The 20,918-nt window shown below is 33.0% G+C and overlaps 2 protein-coding genes and 1 pseudogene across 3 annotated transcripts; 2 read left to right on the forward strand and 1 right to left on the reverse strand.

Annotated features, from left to right (window-relative positions):
- Positions 1-10,170: 10,170 nt before the first annotated feature.
- Positions 10,171-10,786, forward strand: LOC144558221 (histone H3.2). Its single transcript, XM_078307014.1, has one exon. The coding sequence runs from the start codon at positions 10,241-10,243 to the stop codon at positions 10,649-10,651; it is 411 nt and encodes a 136-aa protein (XP_078163140.1). The 5' UTR covers positions 10,171-10,240; the 3' UTR covers positions 10,652-10,786.
- A 2,469-nt stretch (positions 10,787-13,255) lies between these two features.
- RPS17 (ribosomal protein S17) lies at positions 13,256-13,660 on the forward strand. Its single transcript, XM_078306257.1, has one exon. It carries the CDS (start codon positions 13,256-13,258, stop codon positions 13,658-13,660), a length of 405 nt encoding a protein of 134 aa, XP_078162383.1.
- Positions 13,661-16,873: 3,213 nt separating this feature from the next.
- On the reverse strand, positions 16,874-19,446 carry LOC144558227 (heat stress transcription factor B-2c pseudogene; annotated as a pseudogene). Its single transcript, XR_013512874.1, has 2 exons — positions 17,825-19,446; positions 16,874-17,585 (listed from the first exon to the last, which is right to left on the reverse strand). The product of XR_013512874.1 is annotated as a heat stress transcription factor B-2c pseudogene (transcript).
- Positions 19,447-20,918: the final 1,472 nt, after the last annotated feature.

Genomic DNA, 20,918 nt, shown 5'->3' on the forward strand with positions numbered 1-20,918 from the left:
TAATTTCAAGTATTGATGTTGTAAGACCAGTACAATTGAAACAATAATATATTGAACAATTAAGAGCACAATTATTTACCAATGAAAATAGTGTGTTAAAAATTTCAACGGCAGAATCTTAAGTTTTATTTTTAAAAGTATCCTGCTTCGAAGATTTACAATTATTTTATGTTGTCAAACTTATAACTTTTACAAACAATGACAATTTTTAAACATGAAAACTTCTATTAAAAAACAATAAAACTACTACTTAGAAACAATAATTGCTAGCAAACTTATCAATTATTTTTATGTTGTGAAATGTATAACTTTTCACAATAATGACAATTTATAACTATGCAAACTTGTATTAAATAACAATGAAACTAGTCTTCGAAACAATCATTGTTAGCAGACACATCAATTATTTTATATTCTCAACATAGAACTTCTCACAACAATGACAATTTGTAAGCAAACAAACATGTATTAAATAACAATGAAACAAGTACTTCAAAATAATAATTGTTAGCAGACTCATCAAATATATTTTTTTAAAAAGTATAAACAAAACATAAATGGTTATACTTTAAAGTACAACCATTTAAAAAAAATAAAGAAAGAAGAAACGAAGCAAAACAAAAACAAAATGGAACTTCAAAACGGACGCTCTTTTTTTAGTTATTAAATATCAAAAGCAATTTGTTTAACTTTAATTAAAATTTGTGCTTATCATTCAAATTAAAACCAATCCCCGAGCTAGTCCCCGAGCTAATCATTATAACTTGTACTTTAAAGTACTTATAACTAGTTTAATTAGTTAAACTACTTAATTAGTTAGAAAATGATTAGAGGACCGTTAACAATTTGGGGGACTAATTCGGGGATCGGTGATTACAACTGTTTCTAACAAACTGTCCATGAAATTAAAACATAGTACAAAAGCATGCAAATCTAACGTTTAAAACAATCAAATTAAAACTGCAATGCGTTAAAACAGCAATTCGTTAATTAATGACAAATTAATAAATTACCATTATTAGCGGACGGTTAAACCCAGTTAAACCAGTTCGGGGATGGGCTCAGGTTTGATGGCTCAGGGTACAGGAACATTTCTCTTTTTTTATTATCTACTAGAAAAGTTCAATTTCTTTATTTTATTATTTATGATATTATTATTTCATATTTAATTTTGTATCTCCCATCTATTTTCAAAGAAAATTTATTATTTACTAATGTAGAAATAGAAAGCAATAAAAACGGATTTAGAATTGAAAAGATTTAAAACTAAGAAGATCACAATCATTGTATAATTTATAACTTTTAAATGTAACAGTATATTATGTAGAGAGCAATATCTGCAAGTTAAAAAATGTTTACACCTATCGATTGCTAATTTTTATTTTTTTAAAAAGATTGGTTTTGCAAACTCTTCTCCTAAATTATGTTTGCAATTCAATCGTGCAATTATTCTATTTTTTTTTTCAAATCCAATCTATTACTTTTATAATAATGGATTTCTTTCTTCTTCTTTTTTTATCGATTGGATTAAGATTTAGTTTGGAATTAAATACTTAAGTAATTAAAAAATAATAAAATGCTAACTTAATGATGGTACATACTGCATAATAATCTAACAAATGAAGTTTATAATTCTGATCACACAATCACAACAATTTCAGATAAATAAATCTGTAATTATCTTTAGACAGCACTTGCAATAATTTTCTGAAAATTCTACGATTCATATTTTTCTGTCCAAATTATAATTCCTAACAACAACAAAATGCTAATAAAAATCCTGAATAATATTTTAGGGAAATTAAATATTGAAGTTTGAAAACCCTTTTCTTTTAATTCCGCCATGCATTCTTTCTCTATTAGAATGTTCATTAATTAAAAATGAAAATAAAAGTTGAATAGAGATTCAAAGGATGCCGGGTCTTGAGGGGAAGATCTGGTGGACCGGGTTCACCCATTAAAATAATAAGTTTGTATGAAGAAAGTGGAATTAGTCAAATCCGTGTCACAACTTCTCCATTTAATACCAAACATGACAGCACCTCACACTTTCCCAACTCATTTATTAGCGTGACATGACTTCAAAAAAATATTCTACTTGTATGTTTTATGTCTACGTATCCAATATAAATATGCTTTTAAATTATTTCTAATTGTTATTATAGTTTATATTCTTTAATAAAAAAAAAAACTTGAGTCATTTAAATTTCAATATTAAAAAAATGATCTTTATTTGAATTTCAAATCTTGTGATTTTCCACACTGATAATATTATCATTTGTCACGAGACTAAATATTAGTTCTCTTTCTATTGCTCATCTTAAATTCATATTATCCTTATTATTTTATAAAATCCGTTACTGTATGTAAACAATATTATCTGTAATAAATTTCATTACTTTATTTAATTATATTTTATATTAAGATATATATCTTGCAATTTAACAACAATAATTATTATTTATTAATACAAAGAGTTTTTTTTTTTTTTTTGTTGATGCTGACTTAGCAATAATTTTGACAAGAAATATTATTTGAATTCATAATATAAAAAGTTTGAGTGTTTTAGTTAATACGGGCGAAAAGAAAATCAAGTAGTCCACTGGTTAGTTAATGTGGACATAGCAGAATGTTTTTAGTTAGCTTATATGTTACTAATCATGTGTACTTTTTTCTGCATTTGTGAACCTACATTTTGTACTATATTATTGTTTGAATAAAAACCTATGCAATTTTGTCAAAAACAAAAAAAAAAGTGCTTTAATTTGGGACAAATCTGTCTAATATATTACTCATTTTCTATATCTCTCTTCTTTTTTTATGCATGCATGCATGCATAATTTATTTATTTATTTATTTCTCAACCCATATGAATAGGAGTGTATATATGACAGTAAGATTAAATAAATTTATGCATATATCTTACACTTATTTACCCTAGTGAGAATTAGTGAGATAACTTTTTCATAAAGCACAAGTGCAGGTGGAGTACCGTCTGGGCGGCAGGGGTGTGGGCTCTGTGGAGAGAAAGAAATAGAAGAGTGTTCTTCGAAAAAAGAATGATGGAGCAAAGGCTCGTGGTGCAAACAACACAAGAGATCCAACTCTGGATGGCGAGCAACTAGAGGCATTTTAAATAATAAGTTATTGAGTATTGTAATTATTTTTTTCCGATAGTCTCTAATCTATTTGGATAAAAGACTACATGTAAATAACCTTTTTTTCACTATTATAAAAATTTGTTGACAGCACCTTACCGCCAACCATAAAAAAAAAACTTTTTCATATTCTAACTATTTAATACCGCCAACCATAAAAAAAAAATCTTTTTCATATTCTAACTATTTAATAAACTAAAATGTTCTGGCCACCTACAATATAGAGTATATATTTTTACGCATAGACCATACACTTGACTTGTATATTCTGGTGAGAATAAGCCAGATAGTTGTTCTCTAATATTAGAATTAGACTAAGCCACCTACTACATTACGTATGTACTTGTCACTTCTCTTCCAAACATATTAACATTTGTTTTAATGAGAATCGATCAGTTGAACATTTTTTTTCACATCTATCTTTCAAACTAAAAACATAAAAAATAAAAAAAAATAAAAAAAAACTACACCTAATCTAGTAATTAAGGTACTACCATTCGTGTAAATGATTGTAATCAAGCTTGAAATTTTGTTATATTAAAAATAAATTAAAAGAAATTGATCATCTGTAAAAATTAATAAACCAAAATGTACAATGGATATATCTTGTTCATCTACAAACGGAGATGTGTTAAAACCTGAAATAAACGTGGTTGATGGTTGGGATTTGGATGGACCTAACCACTCTCTACTCTAGCTAGTCAATTTCAGAGAAAATTGGAGGCTTTGTCTATTTTTTTTTATTCAGCACATGTATAGCCTTTTTTTTTTTATTCAGAAAAATGTAAAATTTGATCTGCAAGCACATTTTAACATATCCAACAAGTTGAACGGTTTGAATCAACTGTTTGGACTTTGTAAACATAGGGTGTAATCTAGTGTCACCAAAAAAGAATGTAATAGGATCCCTCCTCAAATTAAATTTAATTATTCTCACTCAATTAGATCAACTATTTGGTTTAAATCAAACATGTTAAATTATGTTACAATTTTTTTTGGAGAAATTGTAAATTGTAAAGACTGTTCAAATTTGAATTGAATGATGTAGATAGTATATCATTATCATGTCATAATCACGTTTATAACCACAGTAGAAGTCCACATTAATAATAATCAAAAGAGACTTTAAAATTTAAATACATACATCACAAAAGTAGCTTTAATTCCCGTAATTATTTTACAATAGGAAAACATGATCATTTTTTTATCAGATTATCCAATTTAAAATAAATAGATCACATCAGATATAAAATCTATATTTAATAATATCTTTCTTTTCTTTTTTTGAAAATCAGAGGCTGCCAGGGTAATATTAGACAAATAAAGAGATACAGGGTTACAACGTCCTTCCATTTTTATCGGATCTCCTACTCAGAATCCAAAAATACCATCTAAAAACACCATCATGCAGAAAGGCCCCTGTAAAACCTACCAATTAGAAACGAACTAAAAAGAGTAAAAACGATAAAGGAAATGAGACGAGTTATATTTAATAAGGCAAAGGCTTCTATGGACATAAGGACTAGCGAAAAAATTTGGACATAGAAAGGTTGCTATTGCAGTATTGCTGATGAACAGTAGCGGTCCCGGTAAAAGAAAAAATGGAATGTTATGAATAGCGAGATAGTATCCTCTGCGGAGTTGTTCTGTGCGGAGCTTTGCGGAGTTTTTAATCTGATCCGTTCGTTTCGGATTGGACAGAACATATCAGATCTTGTCTGGATTGAAAAAAAAAATTCTCAAAATTTGCGGCGCTTGTAATCGGGTCCGTCCGATCCGAAACGAACAGACCAGATTAAAAGCTCCGCACGAAATGACTCCGTAGAGGATACACTTCCATAAATAGCAGGGGCCTTCTATATTTCGAGATTTATTGAATATAATGCTATTTTTCTAAATTTATGTTTTTTAAATGCTACAGGTGAAAAAAAAATCGGATATCAGGGTTGTTTCATTGGTGACGCTCTTTTGTATTATATATAATATAATATAATTTAAGTTTAGTTAGTCAAAGTTTGATTCTCATGTGTTGCGACTTTGAATAAGCTCCAGAGGTAGCAAAATATAAGGGGTATATTATATGTTAACCAATATTGACCATTGTCAGATGAGGACAGATAATAATACAACGCAAATTATCATTATAATCACATGGTACCATGCCAAATCAATTAAATATGAAATGTGTTCCTTGCTGTAAAACAAGAGGTTGAATTAATAGAAATAAATAATATTTTTTGAATTAATCTAAGGTAAAATTGGATCAATTTGATGAGGATTCAAACTCAGTCCGAAATAATCAGAAATTCAAGATGATTCAAAATTAGACGAACCAAAAATTGGACTATTCAAAATTCAACGAGATTCACAAATCACAACCAAACAAATAGAAATCTTAAGATGATGTGAAGCTAGGTGGATAACTTGATTATTTTCATCCTGATTAGTATCTGAATAATTTGAAATTCGAAAAAAGTTGATGAATACAAAAAGACCCGACAAGTGCGACCTTAGAATAAAATTAACCCGATTGTGATGTCTCTTAAGTCTTATCCGAACTCGAACACTTAAAATCTTAAAATAATTCGAAATTATTCAGATTTAAAACGACCCCAAGCTAAAAATCTAGGAATATAAAAAAGTCATGTCGTGACTGAATAAGTCACAATACAGTACAATTCTGTCACGGCACGATATGATATGATATGATATGATATGTGTGCTGGTCACATGTCGTAATTCGGGTTTCTATACTATGATCATTCGCATGACATAATTATTTTTTTAGAAATTTAACATGACACACACAACACATCACGTAATCACATAAATCATGCACGATTAAAAATCGTTCGATCTTAATTGAATTATAAATCTTGAATAAACTAACTTAAATTATAAAAAAAAAATATAGTTAAACATTATTAAACATGATTTGTCATGTGTAATCACGGCAACTAACGTGCTTTATCCGTCTTTTTAAATTTAATCACGGCACACACAACACAACACAACACAACACAACATATGATTTGACTAAAATCATGACATAAATAAATAGTTACAACACGAGAGGTTTTTACATTCTAAGAAAAGTAATCCCAACCTGATTTGAGATAATTTGAAATAAATATGAATGATCCGAAGCACGACAGCTTGACAGATGGACAATAAATCCGATCTGACCTTTACTTTTGATTTGTTTTGTTACCTCTTTTTACCGCACTATGCAAAAAGTCAATGATCAGATCCCCAAGTAAAAAAGTCAATGGCGCCAAACAATAAGCCACACCTTAGAATTTGCACCACGAATTGGAATTCAGAGTCAGTGCAAATTCCTGATATAATGGACCCTCCTGACTCCTGTGTTTGATAATTGATAAATGATAAGCACCGTACTTTTGGTCTACACATTATCTCTGCCAGTTCCTCTCTGTTACAATCATGCTGGCTGAAAATACATTGCTCTGTTTTTCATGCCAGTTCCTCTCTGATATAATGCATTCTACATGCACATTGCTATGTCCCCGCTCAAATGTAATGGTGATGCCTTACCAGTATTACTTGGTCGTTGCTGCATCTTGCTGTCTCAATATCATGCACAAGTATCAGTCAAGATTTGACACATTTTGGTTTAAAAACTTCATTCTTGCTTACTGCAGCAGCTTAATTTGTTGTTTTCATTTTAGTACCGGTTCAAAAGTGAACCTGTCCCCATTTTATTTTGACTCTTTAATTTGTTATCTTAGTTTTGTACACTGGTACGTTCATTAGGAGGCCAAGGTGTTATATGGCATTTACCAGTATAGCCGCAACATAGATCTTTGTCAATGGGGCAGTAAAATAAAGAAATAATAAACCATGAAAGCAAATAGATTTGATATATGCACAGGTGACCAGTAAAGCATAATTCTGTGAGAACCTGCTATGAAAAATAATGATACAGAATTTCTAACAACTTAATTTGAGGTTTATCATGCAAATGATTTACCTAGCAAGGAAAAGGATGATACCATATTTCTTAAGCTTATCATATATATATATCATAACAGATTAGCATTTGTATTCATAAGTACAGTTTAATAACTTAAATTTTCGGTTTCAAACCCAAACAATTTTATCAGAAACAATGTGGAATACACCGGATGCGATATTTTTGTGCTGTTTTTTTCAAACTGTTCATTGATTCTATACGACAATACCCTTATTTTTAATAAAAAGAGCAAGTCGTATGTGTATTATTTATTTTAATTTTGTTACAAATAATCTATCTTCCTGTTAAACACAACTTTTGCGGCCATTTTTATTAATACCCTAAAAAAAAAGACTTTTTTAAAACTGCCCCCATGTTTGGTTTTTTTTTTTTTAAATGTTTTGACCTCTAGCAGATTGCCCGGGCCAGGAGCGATCCACTAGGGACCAGATCGCCTGGGGTCCAGGCGGTCCTCTTTTTTTTTTTTTTTTTTTTTTTTTAGAGATCTTAATTCTTTATAACTTTGATTTGATTTGTTAGTTGGATATTACAAGTCTAACGATAACACTAAGGACTTGGCCTTGATTCTTGTCAACATATACCATTTTTTTAGAGAATAATTGATTTATTTGATTATTGTCAACATATACTGTTTGCTCAGAGATAGGCAAACAAACACAATAAATAGTAAATGCATTTTAAAATAATTATATGAATAATTCTTAAATAATCTCTTAGGCTTTTAACTAAATAAAATATTGATCGTTGTACGTCTACCGTTGAACGAAAACTTAAACTGAATTTTTGAGACATCAAATGACATTTTTTTTTTTAAATTCTGATGCTTCTGATGTCCGGGGGTGGCCCTTGGGTGATATTTGGATCCGTCTCATCCCCCCCTTCGAAAAGTGGTCATACAAGCAAATCCGACTTTCCTAGCCAAAGTTATGACTGTTTAAAGTTTTTTCAAAAACCGAACTTTGAAAATTCATAACTAATTGTAGAAAAATTCAAATAAATTGAAATTTGTATCAATTCTGTATATTTTTGAATGCTCTACATGTTGGTGTAATCACTTTTGCAGTTTGGTCCTTGTATTAGTCCAAATATGCTGATTTACTAGAAAAGATCAAATTTTATGTTTTTAGTGCATTGCACTATACCAGTGACATTTGCTTAGTACTTGGCTGCTGAGTTTGGACTTGGTACCACACTAGATGTCAATCTAGGGTGCATTGTGCATGGACAGAGATCTAATTTGAGATTTTAATATATTTTAGTAGCTCTAAACTATTGTTTTAGTACCAGAAATAAAGAGAAGAAGATCAATAAGCTGTCAGAGGCCAAGTCCTTAATTAGTGTTTTCTTTAAACTTGTGATATCTAACTGATAAACCAAATCAAAGTTATAAAGAGTTACGACATCACTTTATAAATATATCAAATGTCTTATTTTTTGGCATACGCTCTAAACAAGAAAACTTTTTCTTCACAAAATTATTTAAATCAAAATATTAAGATCTCTCTCTAAAAAAAAAAAGGACCGCCTGGACCCCAGGTGGTCTGGTCCCTAGTGGACTGCCCCTGGCCCGGGCAGTCTACTAGGAGTGGGCAGTCTGTGGGCTTGGCGGTCGGGACATTTAAAAAAAAAAAAATCAAACATGAAGGCAGTTTTAAAAAAAATCTTTTTTTTTTAGGATATTAATAAAAATGGCGGCAACTTTAGGTACTTGTATTTCTGACCAATTTTCTTTTAGCAATTTAATAGTTTTTTCTTTTTTTTGAAGAAACCCGTAGGCCGCAATTTAATAGTTTTTTTTATTGGTGTCGTTTATTTATTTTTTTGGGGAAGATTTCACAAAATATTTTACATGCTTAAATTTCTAACTAGTACCGTGCTCTTTTGTTAATTGCAATTGGAAATATATTATCAGAGAACAAAAAAATTCATACAAAATGACATATTTTCATAAAAAATAATTAGATTAAACAACAAATAACATTATATCTACATATTTATAAATAACATTCTTTAAATGACATATGTATTTTCTGATCTTTTTGACATATTTTATATTGAATGACAAATAATATTCTTTAATATAAAAATAAAAAGAAATGAACACATGACCAATCAATTAAAGTTCCTTAAATGACGTTTAAAAAATATAAAGAAATCAGGACCAATCAGAAAAATAATATAATTTTCACGTGAGGCAGTGTTAACTCGGGTTAGCGACTATTCTCAACTACTATTCTATGTTTGGATGTGTTTGGATTAGCAAAAATAGACTATTCTTTGTTGTCTTTTATGAGTTAGCGTGCTATTTTACCAACTCAACAAAAAGTTGAGTTAGCTTATTATCTCACTATCTTCACTAACTCAGGTCTTCATCCACACCTAAATAAATTTAGACTTGTACACGTAAAAACACAAACAAAAATGCATAAAATCAGAAAAAGACAAATTATCTGATTGAAAGGATAATATTCAATTGAAAATTTGATCTTTTAATCACAATTGTTGACGAATCAGAACATTTACGCACTTAATATAAAAATGGAGATAATTAAATTCTGAACCTCGAGATAAAGGCGATATGTAGATTTATAGACGCTTAAGAAATGTATCCGGAACTGCTAAAGTAATTCAAAATTTGAGTTTGAATCCAATACCGTTCGATCAGAATCTGAACGAATAAGGAACGGCTGTAGTTGATTGAATAAAATTTATGATGCAAAATCTGATTCATATTTCATAGCAGACGCCTTGGACACGTGTTAAGCTCAGAGCTAAGCCGAGCAAAGAATTGGGTCCGGATGGATTGGGAAGATCCTAAATTCCTAATTCAATAAACCAACCAATGACATTCCACCTTTTACGCTCCCACGGATCCAAACCAACATCTTCAATCCCGCCGTTCGTTCAACCTAATCCAACGCTCCAAGAAACAACTACACAATGCTCAGTTTCCCTCCCGAAATTTTCAGTTCCCTCTCTGTCCCGCCTTTAAAACAACAAAATCAATCTCTCTATTTAAATCCCCCATCATCTCCTCTCTATTTAAATCCGCCTTTAAACCTTCATATTCCAACTTTACCCCTCTGAGATGGCTCGTACGAAGCAAACCGCTCGCAAGTCTACCGGTGGCAAGGCGCCACGTAAGCAGCTGGCCACCAAGGCCGCCCGTAAGTCAGCCCCTGCAACTGGTGGGGTCAAGAAGCCTCACCGCTTCCGGCCAGGCACAGTGGCGCTTCGTGAGATCAGAAAGTACCAGAAGAGTACTGAGCTTCTGATCAGGAAGCTTCCCTTTCAGAGACTGGTAAGAGAGATCGCTCAGGATTTTAAGACCGATCTCAGGTTCCAGAGCTCTGCTGTAGCAGCGTTACAAGAAGCGGCTGAGGCGTATTTGGTTGGATTGTTTGAGGATACTAATCTGTGCGCGATTCATGCAAAGAGGGTTACGATTATGCCCAAAGATATACAGCTTGCCCGTAGGATTCGTGGTGAGAGGGCTTAGTTTATTAGTTGGTTAATTGGCTTAGTTAATCTTGTTAATTTCTTCACTTCTGATGTTAGTTTTCAATGAAAATTTCAACTGCGTAGATTTGTAATTCAAGCGGTATTACAAGAGTGACTAGTGTTTCAATGAAAATTTCACGGTCTATTACATGTGCAATTGTGCATAGCGTTTTATACATCAGCAGTTTATTAATATACTGTCATACCAGGTAGCTATGAAGGATAATTCATACCCACAATTATAGATTTACTATGAACCAAAATACAAGTCTGATCCAAAACTTCTTTGTTTTGTTTTGCTGAAAATACATTGCTTTCTTTTGCATGAATCTTCTCAAATCCAGTGACCATTAACATATGTGAATTAAGCCTAGATCCATAAACCCATGTATGGAATACGTATTATGCATTCCACATGCACATTGCATCTCATAGTCTCATACATGCCTTATCAGATGTGTTTTTAAACTTGGTTTTGTGTTCGCTCAAATTTATGGTGATACCTTACCAGTATTATCTGGTTGCTGCTGCACCTTACTGTCCCAACATCATGCTTAAGTAATTGTCTTTGTTTTAGTACCGGTTCAAAAGTGAACCTATATCCCAATTTTATTTTGACTCGCTGATGCACTTTGCTATCTTTAGTTTCGTACATTGGTATGGTGATTACTGATTAGGAGGCCAAGGTGGTGCATGTCATTTACCAGTAACAATCGCAACATAGATCTTTGTCAACATGTCAGTAAAATAAAACAATAATAAAACATGAAAGATGCAAATAGATTTAAGGTGACCAGTATAGCATAATTTTGTTAAACTTGCTTTAAAAATAAATAAATAATCATAGAAAATTTCTAACATTGTCATTTGAGGTTTATCATGCAGATGATTTTTTTCTCAAGCTTAAAATATATATATATCATTACAGATTAGTATTCATACTCATAAGCACAGTTTAATAACTTAAATTTTCAGTTTGAAACCCAAACATTTTTGTCCGAAACAATATGGAATACACAGGATGCAATATTTTTATGCTGATTTTTCCAAACTGTTCCTTGATTGCTTGATCTATACCTTTATTTTTACTAAAAGAAGCAAGTTGCATGTGTATCATTTGTTTTAATTTTGTTACAAGATTTTTTAAAATATTTGAAAAGGGATAACTCAGGAATCAAGTTATCACCATCTCATAATGAATAATCATATCCTGTTAAACACAATGTTCGGTGATTATATTTCTAACCAATTTTTTTGTTAGTGAATTTTATAGTTGCATACATTTTCACAAGTGAAAAGTCAAATTGAGAATCTATATTATCTTTTAGTAATACACGCGTAAAATAGTTAAATTATTATCGTTTAAAACTTTAAATTGATTGTATTTCACATAATATTTTACGTGCTTAAATTTGTAGTCAATTATTATAGGTAATTTTGACCCGAGATTTTTATTAATACCCTAAAAAATAAGAAAATATCAAATCTACCCTCGCATTGAAATTAATTTTAAAAATGTCCTGATCGCTCAAACGTGGGGCGGTCACCTTTTTGTTATGAAAGGAGCTCTTTTGTCCCACCCCATAAGCTGCACCATATACAAAAACATAGCCATAAATTAGAATATGAGAAGTCAAAACTAAAGATTATACAATCTTTTTACTAATCTCATTTCTCATTTCTCATATCAATGAAGACAAGATTTTTAATATTTTCATATACATAGCCATATATTCTCCGTTTATTTATGTAAAAGGTAAATAAATTTTATTTTAAAGTAATTCATGGCATATTATTTAGGAAGTGTTTCTGACAAATTTTTTTATAAGTTTAGTTTTTATTCATGGAAATGATGGAGGCACAAAAAGAGGAGGGTTCAAATGCTTTCATTTTTTGTGCCTCCACCACGCCTCTATTTTTAAAAACCTTAATAATTCAAAATTTAAAACATAAAAATCAAAATAGAACCGTTAGATGTGATCTATGTTATTTTCTCTATGTGCTCATAAAAAATTATCACATTTCAATTTTATTTATATGTGAATAAATAAGTTAAAAAATCAACATTAATGCGTTTTTTACAAGCTCTTGATGACAACCAAAACAAAATTGAAATGTTATAATTTTTTACATGTGCCTAGATAAAATAATGTAGATCATATCCAACGGTTTTATTTTGACTTTTAAATTTTAAATTTTATGTTATTAATGTTTTTAAAAAAAAAAGCGGCACAAAAAATTAAGGCATTTGAACCTCCTCTTTAAGAAAATAGAAATTTACCAACAATTTTACCTGAAGGAATTCTAGATTTCTAAATGAGCCGGATTTCCTCCGCTAATTCTCATCCCAAGCGTCTGTTCCGAGACATACATTTTCTGTCACGAGTTACTGAACGTTGGTCCCACCAAAGTTAGACTAATAAATATCAGTAACCCGTTACAGGAGCTCCATCAGATAATATAGAGCACAGGAACTGGACTCGTTATCTTGAGGAAGAAAGAGATAACACAATCCCAGTATCACCACGTCTGTTCGCTCAAGCACAAGAACTTCACGCTCTCACCAAATAAGGAAGAAAAAGAAAAGAGAAAAAAAAAAAAAATGCTTGCCTCAATTCCATTTCTCCAGTCTTCGTTTCTCTCCAATCTCTCTCTCTCCTTCGTCAAGCCGCTGCCTTGCCCCCGCCAGCCTGTCTACCCCAGAATCGTCGCTTTGAAACCGATCCACGGGAAGGTCATACGCACCACCAACGACAAGACTGTGAATGTCAGAACGATACGCTACCGCATCGATCCAAAGTACAAGAAGCGCGTGCGTATGGTGAGGAAATTCCAGGCGCATGACCCAGAGAACAAATTCAAAATCGGGGATTTGGTCACGCTTGAGAGGTGTCGTCCCATTAGCAAGACCAAGCACCACATTGCTGTGCCTTATGTGTCGCCACATCTACCAAAAGGCGGTGACGGAGAGGCCCTGCTCAATTTGCAGCTTCAGTCGGCGCAGTGAGGCCTTTTGTTTGGGTTTGAATTTGCTTTAAAAATTTGAATCTTTGTGTGGGATTTTGGGTTTTGGTTATGTGCACGCCAACTGTCTGATGGATTTCCTTGTTAGTGTACTTTGCCTAAGTTGTTATTTTCAGTGTCTAGTTTGGATCTGGGTTTAATTTATGTTAATCTAAAATCAGTCCAATTATATGAATTGCTATGGAATTGCGAAGAAATTTCTGATTGGATGTATATTCCACTAGTAATGAAGCACAAAATCGATCAAACTTAGCGTTATAATCTCTGATTGACAACACACAATTACACAATGTAAGTTCCAATAACGACTTTAAAATGGGTAATTATATGCATGATAATCTTTCCTAAAGGGAGCATCCAAAACTAATTGTCTATATTTTCTGGTTGTAAGTTCAAAAATTTCATAGAGCTGGTTTAAGCATATCATCTAAACCATTCTGTTTGAATATGGTTTCTCCAAATCTCTCCTGACTGTGCTCTTTGGTACAATTGTGATTTCCATCAGATTCCTTGGAGGTTTCTGAAATTGACATTTTCGCGCTTAATCAGTTATAATCAAACACTTAAATAATTAGTGTTACTTGACTTGTTTAAGACAATGTGTCCCATCTAGTACTAATTGGTGGTTCTAGGAGACACTATGGAGAACCAATTTTTGATCTAGTGGCTAAAGACAGTGCACTCTTGTTCTTTGTATGAGAGATTGTAGATTTGAAATCCGGATGAGAGATTATTTATGGATTTTTAAAGGTGAGGAAGTTGCTCCTATCTTTATCTTAAAACATAGATGATTATGTACAAATATCTATCTGAGAGATAAGTGCTTGATCTTCAACATTTCTGAGAAAAAAAGAAAATATTATAGAGGCCTGACCCGTTCCCACCTTGTATTCTGGTTAGAAATTAGAACTATAATGGTTTAATATTTCTCTAGATTTTAATTTATAGGTTCAATTGAATATAATTCTAGTTCTTTTATGTATAAAAGATCTATCTTTTCGTACCAAACAGAGTTTGATTATATTCTCATAGAACCCCTTCGCTTCCAAGAAGACAGTGGTGCCGGAATTGAGCAAGCATTCATCGGCTATCTGATAGTAATAAGCCACACTTATTGGGCTTGGCCCAATTATATGTATTTGCAGTTCTTTGAGCGAGTTTGGCTGTTTGGGGACAATACTATATTATGAGAGTAGATTTACAATTTTTTTTTTGTGAACTCAACTCTTAACTTATCAAAATGATTTTAAATGATGAATCTTAACTGTTGAAATTCATCTACTTTGCGAGTGATGCATCTACATTTTTTAAATTATTGAATTTTTAAATTAATTTAGTCTAAAGTCAAGCTGTCAAAATTAGAAGGTTTACAAATTAATTTTAATGCATTCATTTTTTGAATATTTTTTTGACCGCTTGATTTTATACTAAATTAATTTGAAAGTTTTTTTTTTCACATGTAGATGTATCACCCATAAGGTAGATAGATGAATTTAAAATTAATCTGATAAGTTTTAGAGTTGAGTTCACAAAGAGACTTGATGAACATAGAAACACCATAGTTCTACTATATTATTGGGGCCTTGTTCTGCTGGTCTTGGTTAATTAACGAGTTCATTTGTTTTGTTTAGTCTTCATCCATTCCATCATTCTTTTCCTGACTTTCTGTTGACACAGATATATTATTTTTCTTAATTGATTAACTACTCCTAACTTGACAAATTAAAATGACACGCTGAAGCTGTTTAATCCATGAGCTGTAATCCTTATCATAAAAGTAAAGAATATTATTAGCTGTTTAGTGACATTGTTGTGTTTTTCTTTTTAAATTCCTTTGAGATTGTCAATTCATAAACTAAAATGAATAAGCCCAGTAAAATGGAAGGACCAAAGAACAAGTATAATTTGAAAAAGATTATACAAATAATATTCTAAGGTGAACATAAATTAATAAGACACCTTATGAGTCATTTTAGTATAACTCATTTGCAAATGCAACTGGAACAATGGAATTCAATATTATATAGAAGATGTCTTTCAGTGCACAACAATACTTTTTACGAGGCCCCAGCATTAGACGGGGCTTACTAAATTAGATAAGTTAATTTCTGAATAAAAAAAAAGATGGCATCGTTTGATACCAATGGGCAATGGCCATGCATGGACGCTGGGCCTATAATTTCATTAACAGATATGTTGTCAGACTAAATTTTTGTTAATAAAATGGTGTCCAATTCAACATACCTATAACAAAAAGCAAATATAAATCCAAATTTTAGGAACTTTTCCCTAACGCGAAAATATATAATAAGTGAATGTCAACACAATAACAACTTGGGGCTTTATTATTGGTTATGTTTGCAAAAATATATGAGGGTGGACTATGACGGTGGGATTGGTGGTGGTGTAAGAGATGTGAATATCAATGGCGTTACTGTTGGGGAAATTTTTATTTCTTGGTCAAACAAATTGGCCACATAGATCCATTACGAGATAATAATTGACTGATAGTGGAAATTTTTAATTGATCATTCAAGTTTAATTGACCAGCATATGCATATTTGTTTATCTATTGATAGATTGAGTACCTAGAAAACGAGAATGGCTCAGTGCACACTAAGTTGAAGCACACAGAGGTTGAGAGCATTTGATGCACTCGCAGAATTAAGAGCCGAGTTAGGTTCCAAATATTACTTGCAAAAGAAGCTCGAATTCAACTTGAATTATTCAAGGTACTCAATGTGTATTATTTTTCCAAATTTGTTTAATTTGTTTTTCAATTTTGATTAACCATATGGTTTATCTATTGATAGATTGAGTACTTAGGAAACGAGAATGAGTTACTGCAGAGGTCGAGCATTTGATGCACTTGTAAGAATTGAGGACCGAATTTCATTCCAGAAATGACTTGCAAAAGAAATTAGAATCCAAGGTACTCATATTCTATTATTGTTCATAATTTTTTAATTGGCTATTCAATTATGATTGACCCACATATACATACATTGGTTTATTTATTGATATATTAAGTACGTACCTAGAAAACAAAAACGAGTGAGTGAGTTATTGCAGACTAAGGAGAAGGATTTGAAAGATGCCATTAAGGAATTGCATGCTACAGTCAAGAGAGGGCTTTGTTCACCAGTACGAGGTTTTTCCAATTAACACAAAATCAGTTTCAGGGTTTGGAGGAAACTGAAGGGAAAGAGAGTACATATTTACAAGAGGTTTGTAACAGTACTCAAAACAATTGAGTAACAATGTGAAATACAAAAAAAAAAGAAAAGAAAAAAAAAGACGGTACTCAAAACATGAGAGTACCAGAATGATTAAAAAATCCAAAAATTTCAGAACCCAAGGGCGAAAAGACTCAAAATAGATTTAATTAAATGAGTCCATTCCAGTATTATTCTCTTCATTGTGCCTGTTTTGCCCTTCCTCACTTCTTACCAGTACCTTGTGCTGGCCTGTACCGTATGCCTCCCTGTACCAGTGTTGGTACCAGTTGCACTGTTTTAGTTGTAATTGGTCCTCACTGCATGTTAATCTCAGCTTGGTCTGGCCAATGAAGTGAATTTCAGCAAGTATGAGTTGTCTTGCTTTGGGCTTCTCTTCTCATTGCCCAGTTAGTTTGCTGTATCTTCTTTACTTCTTCTTCCATTTGTTTTGCTTTTTCTGTGAAAATTATCGAGTAGTTCTCGCGCCATATTACAAACTGAGCTATGAGCATGACTGATCTGTCTTCACACGAGAATATTGTCTGGAGCAATGCCTGAGCCACGTTTTCGTACCCCACTGGAATACTGGTCCCTTCTATTTGATTTATTCTTCTGTATACTTGCATTGTGTATGCACATTGTGAGAAAAGATGGTGAACTGTTTCAGCATTCATTTTGCATAGTACGCACCTATTTACCAGTTGTATCCTCTCTTTGGAGATTGTCGATCGTAGAGACTCTGTTAAGCACCATCAGCCATACGAAGATCATCATCCGTGGTTGAACCTTTAATTTCCAAATCTTTCCAACATTAGTTTTAATGCGCTTTTCACAGTAAAGGTTCCTGACGTGGTTCATTCCAGCGTATCTGATCCGGATCGGATGTCAGATGAAGGGCTAGGCTGAGACTTTGTTGCAGCTGCTGCAACTCAGAGGCTGCTTGAGATGAGAGGTTTTGACGGAAGAGCAATCAAAGATGTTGAAAATTCGCTACTTGTTGTGTTGTGCTGCATGTGAATATAAGTTCAGCAACTCTTGTCTCAAGATGCCAAACAGAATGCTTGCACCATTACCCAGAATTCTGAGTATTGAAGCACTACCAAATGAATAGGTGTGCTGAAGGACCTACCTTTTTTGAAGAATTTAACTAAATACATATCTACGAATCAAAATATCTAAACCTTCTAGAAAGGTTTCCTGCATGCAATTGGCTTTCTACAAAGTTACTGCTCCTCTCGGGCCCCACCGACCTCCCATTTCTCCCATTTCGGATTTGTCAGCTCAACCCAGAACCATCGACATCCGATCTTATCTGATCCGATGATCCAGAACCCAGCCCGTTACAGGCCTTGAAACCCTGATAAACCGGCCGGGGACGGTAGATCGGCCATGGCCTGTGATCATCATCCGTCCGATCCATCGGATCCTGCTGATCCAACGGCTCCTTTTTAACATTATCTCCAGTAGAGGGCCCCGGACTGTCAGATTCATCTTCCCGGCACCTTTTCAATCCAAGAGAGAACCCAAATATTTTCGGGCTATTAACCTCTTCTATCTTAACAGGTTCTTCATCCTTTTCGTCAACCACCATACCCGGACCAGTTGGCATCAGATCCAAAACTGGCGCTTCAACCATCTCACCTACCACATCACCACCAGCTGATTGGCTCTGACCGGCGGCGAACTTAGACATAAGCACCATAATATTGTTACACATCTTCTTCATCTGTCCCAGTTCACGCGACAGCTTTGCGTTCTCCTTTCTCAGTCGGTCGTTTTCTTCAGTCAAATCCATTGCATCTCCAGATCCGGAGGTGGATGGTGCTGTATGCAGGCCCGGGGAGGAATTCGAGGAGAGTACCTGTTCTTCGGTAGAATTGGCAGGAGATCCCGACCGGTGAACCGCAACTGCCACTGGTATGGCAGCATCTGCTACAGTAACTGGTATACTAGCCTGTATCTGAGGCTGTGCTGTTGTTACCTTTCTCCGATGGATGTCACAGAGAAGCCGCTTCTCACCTTTCTTGAAGCAGTCGTTTGCAAATTCCCACCTATCAGGGACGATTTTCCTAAATCCATAAGTGTTGAGCTGCCGAACGAAACTGGAGAAGTTGTTATGCTTGAAGTACTTTGGTAAGAGGTCTCGTGCAAATTCAGCCGGGCGCCACACAATAAAAGTCGATCCATCTTCATTCCAGGCGATTACATCATCTACAGCTGGATCGTCTACAAGCTGATAAGTCTTTGTCAAAAAAGGAGTTGGTAAAGATCGCTGAGCTGCCTCGGACGTTGCAGGCGTTGCCACCGCCACCACCGCTGCCGGAGAAGAGGCTCCAGCGGAGGCGGAGGTTTCTCCGTTCTGTTCCGCCATCGTGTTTGATTAAAATTCGACTCGACCAAAGTTGTTCAGAGGGAATGGATATTGGATATTGGATTATTGGATGGGGGATCAAAGAGATATTTTAGAAACGTTCTGGAAGCTACGGCTTGAGAGGATGGTAACGTGTGGAAGAAAAAGAAAGAAGGTTGAGTCATCTGATTTTGATTTTAGAAGAGAAAGGAAGAGAGAAATAAGGTATCGGTAGACAATTGGGGTGTTTCTGGAAGAAAAAGGTAGGCCCACCGAAAATTGGGGAGTTTCTGGAAGAAACGGGAAGCTCTCTTTTTTATTATTTATTTTGCATTTTTTTTTAATGCTATCACAGTACCACACCAAGCGTCACTGTCTCACTGACCATTCATCAACACCAGTTTTAATAAGTTTCTGAAAACATTTAGATTAAATGCTTAGGATTCAAACTGTTCAACATAATAGATATATTAAAATGCGCTTGCAGATCAAATTTTATATTTTTTAGAATTTTTTAATATGTTCACTTTCATTAAATAAAAATAATAAAAAATTCAGAAAAATATTGATTTTGAAAAATTCTAAAAAAATGGTAAATTTTTTCCAAAAAATGTAAAATTTGGTCTCTAAGCACATTTCAATATGAAGAACATGTTGAGAAGTTCGAATTGACTATTTAAATTTTGAAACTAGAGATATGAGCGCAAATAAAATGCCTACTTTAATTTGTAAAGTATGGTAGCTTTACTATATATATATATATATAGAGTTAGGCTGGGGTGCTATGGATAGCATAGAGGCCTCTATGCTACGGCTCAATATTCGAGTTTTCAAAATCCAAATGGTCGATCCGAACCGTTCATCTTATTCTCCATATTAATATCTGCTTGGAGACTAAATTTTACATTTTTCTGAATTTTTTTACTATTTATTAAGTATTTTACAAAATTGTTGATCCAACGGTGGCTGCACAAAACAGTAAAACCGTTGGATCAACAATTTTGTAAAATACTTAATAAATAGTAAAAAAATTCAGAAAAATGTAAAATTTGGTCTCCAAGCAGATATTAATATGGAGAATAAGATGAACGGTTCGGATCGACCGTTTGGATTTTGAAAACTCGAATATTGAGCCGTAGCACGGGAGACCACTATGCTATCCATAGCACCCCAGCCTAACTCTATATATATATATATATATATATATATATAGGGTCTGTCTAAATTGCTGCTGGCAGCATTTCGGCAGAGGTGCTGCCGGGGCTATATTTAGTCGTGTGATGTCCAAACAACAAATCCAAACCGTTAGATGTTTAATCTATATTATAATCTACTTGGAGACCAAATTTTACATTTTTTGGAATTTTTTTACTATATATTAAGCTGGTTTGAAAACCGCTGATTTCAGTAAATTTCTGCAGCATTGAAATCAGCGGTTTTCAATCCAGCTTAATATATAGTAAAAAAATTCCAAAAAATGTAAAATTTGGTCTCCAAGTAGATTATAATATAGATTAAACATCTAACGGTTTAGATTTGTCATTTGAACATAAAAAAATAGAAAAAACAGTGGCAGCACCGCCGGCAGAAATGCTGCCGGCAGCAAATTAGCCACAGCCTATATATATATATATATATATATACACAAAATATTTTCCTTTACTAAATTTATA

The sequence above is a fragment of the Carex rostrata genome, chromosome 1 (assembly GCF_964058835.1).
Source record: "Carex rostrata chromosome 1, lpCarRost1.2, whole genome shotgun sequence".
In the NCBI taxonomy this organism is placed as follows: domain Eukaryota; kingdom Viridiplantae; phylum Streptophyta; class Magnoliopsida; order Poales; family Cyperaceae; genus Carex; species Carex rostrata.

Bases quoted from the DNA above. Each gene is read 5' to 3' on its own strand.
- LOC144558221 (XM_078307014.1), top strand. From the start codon at position 10,241: ATGGCTCGTACGAAGCAAACCGCTCGCAAGTCTACCGGTGGCAAGGCG.
- RPS17 (XM_078306257.1), top strand. From the start codon at position 13,256: ATGCTTGCCTCAATTCCATTTCTCCAGTCTTCGTTTCTCTCCAATCTC.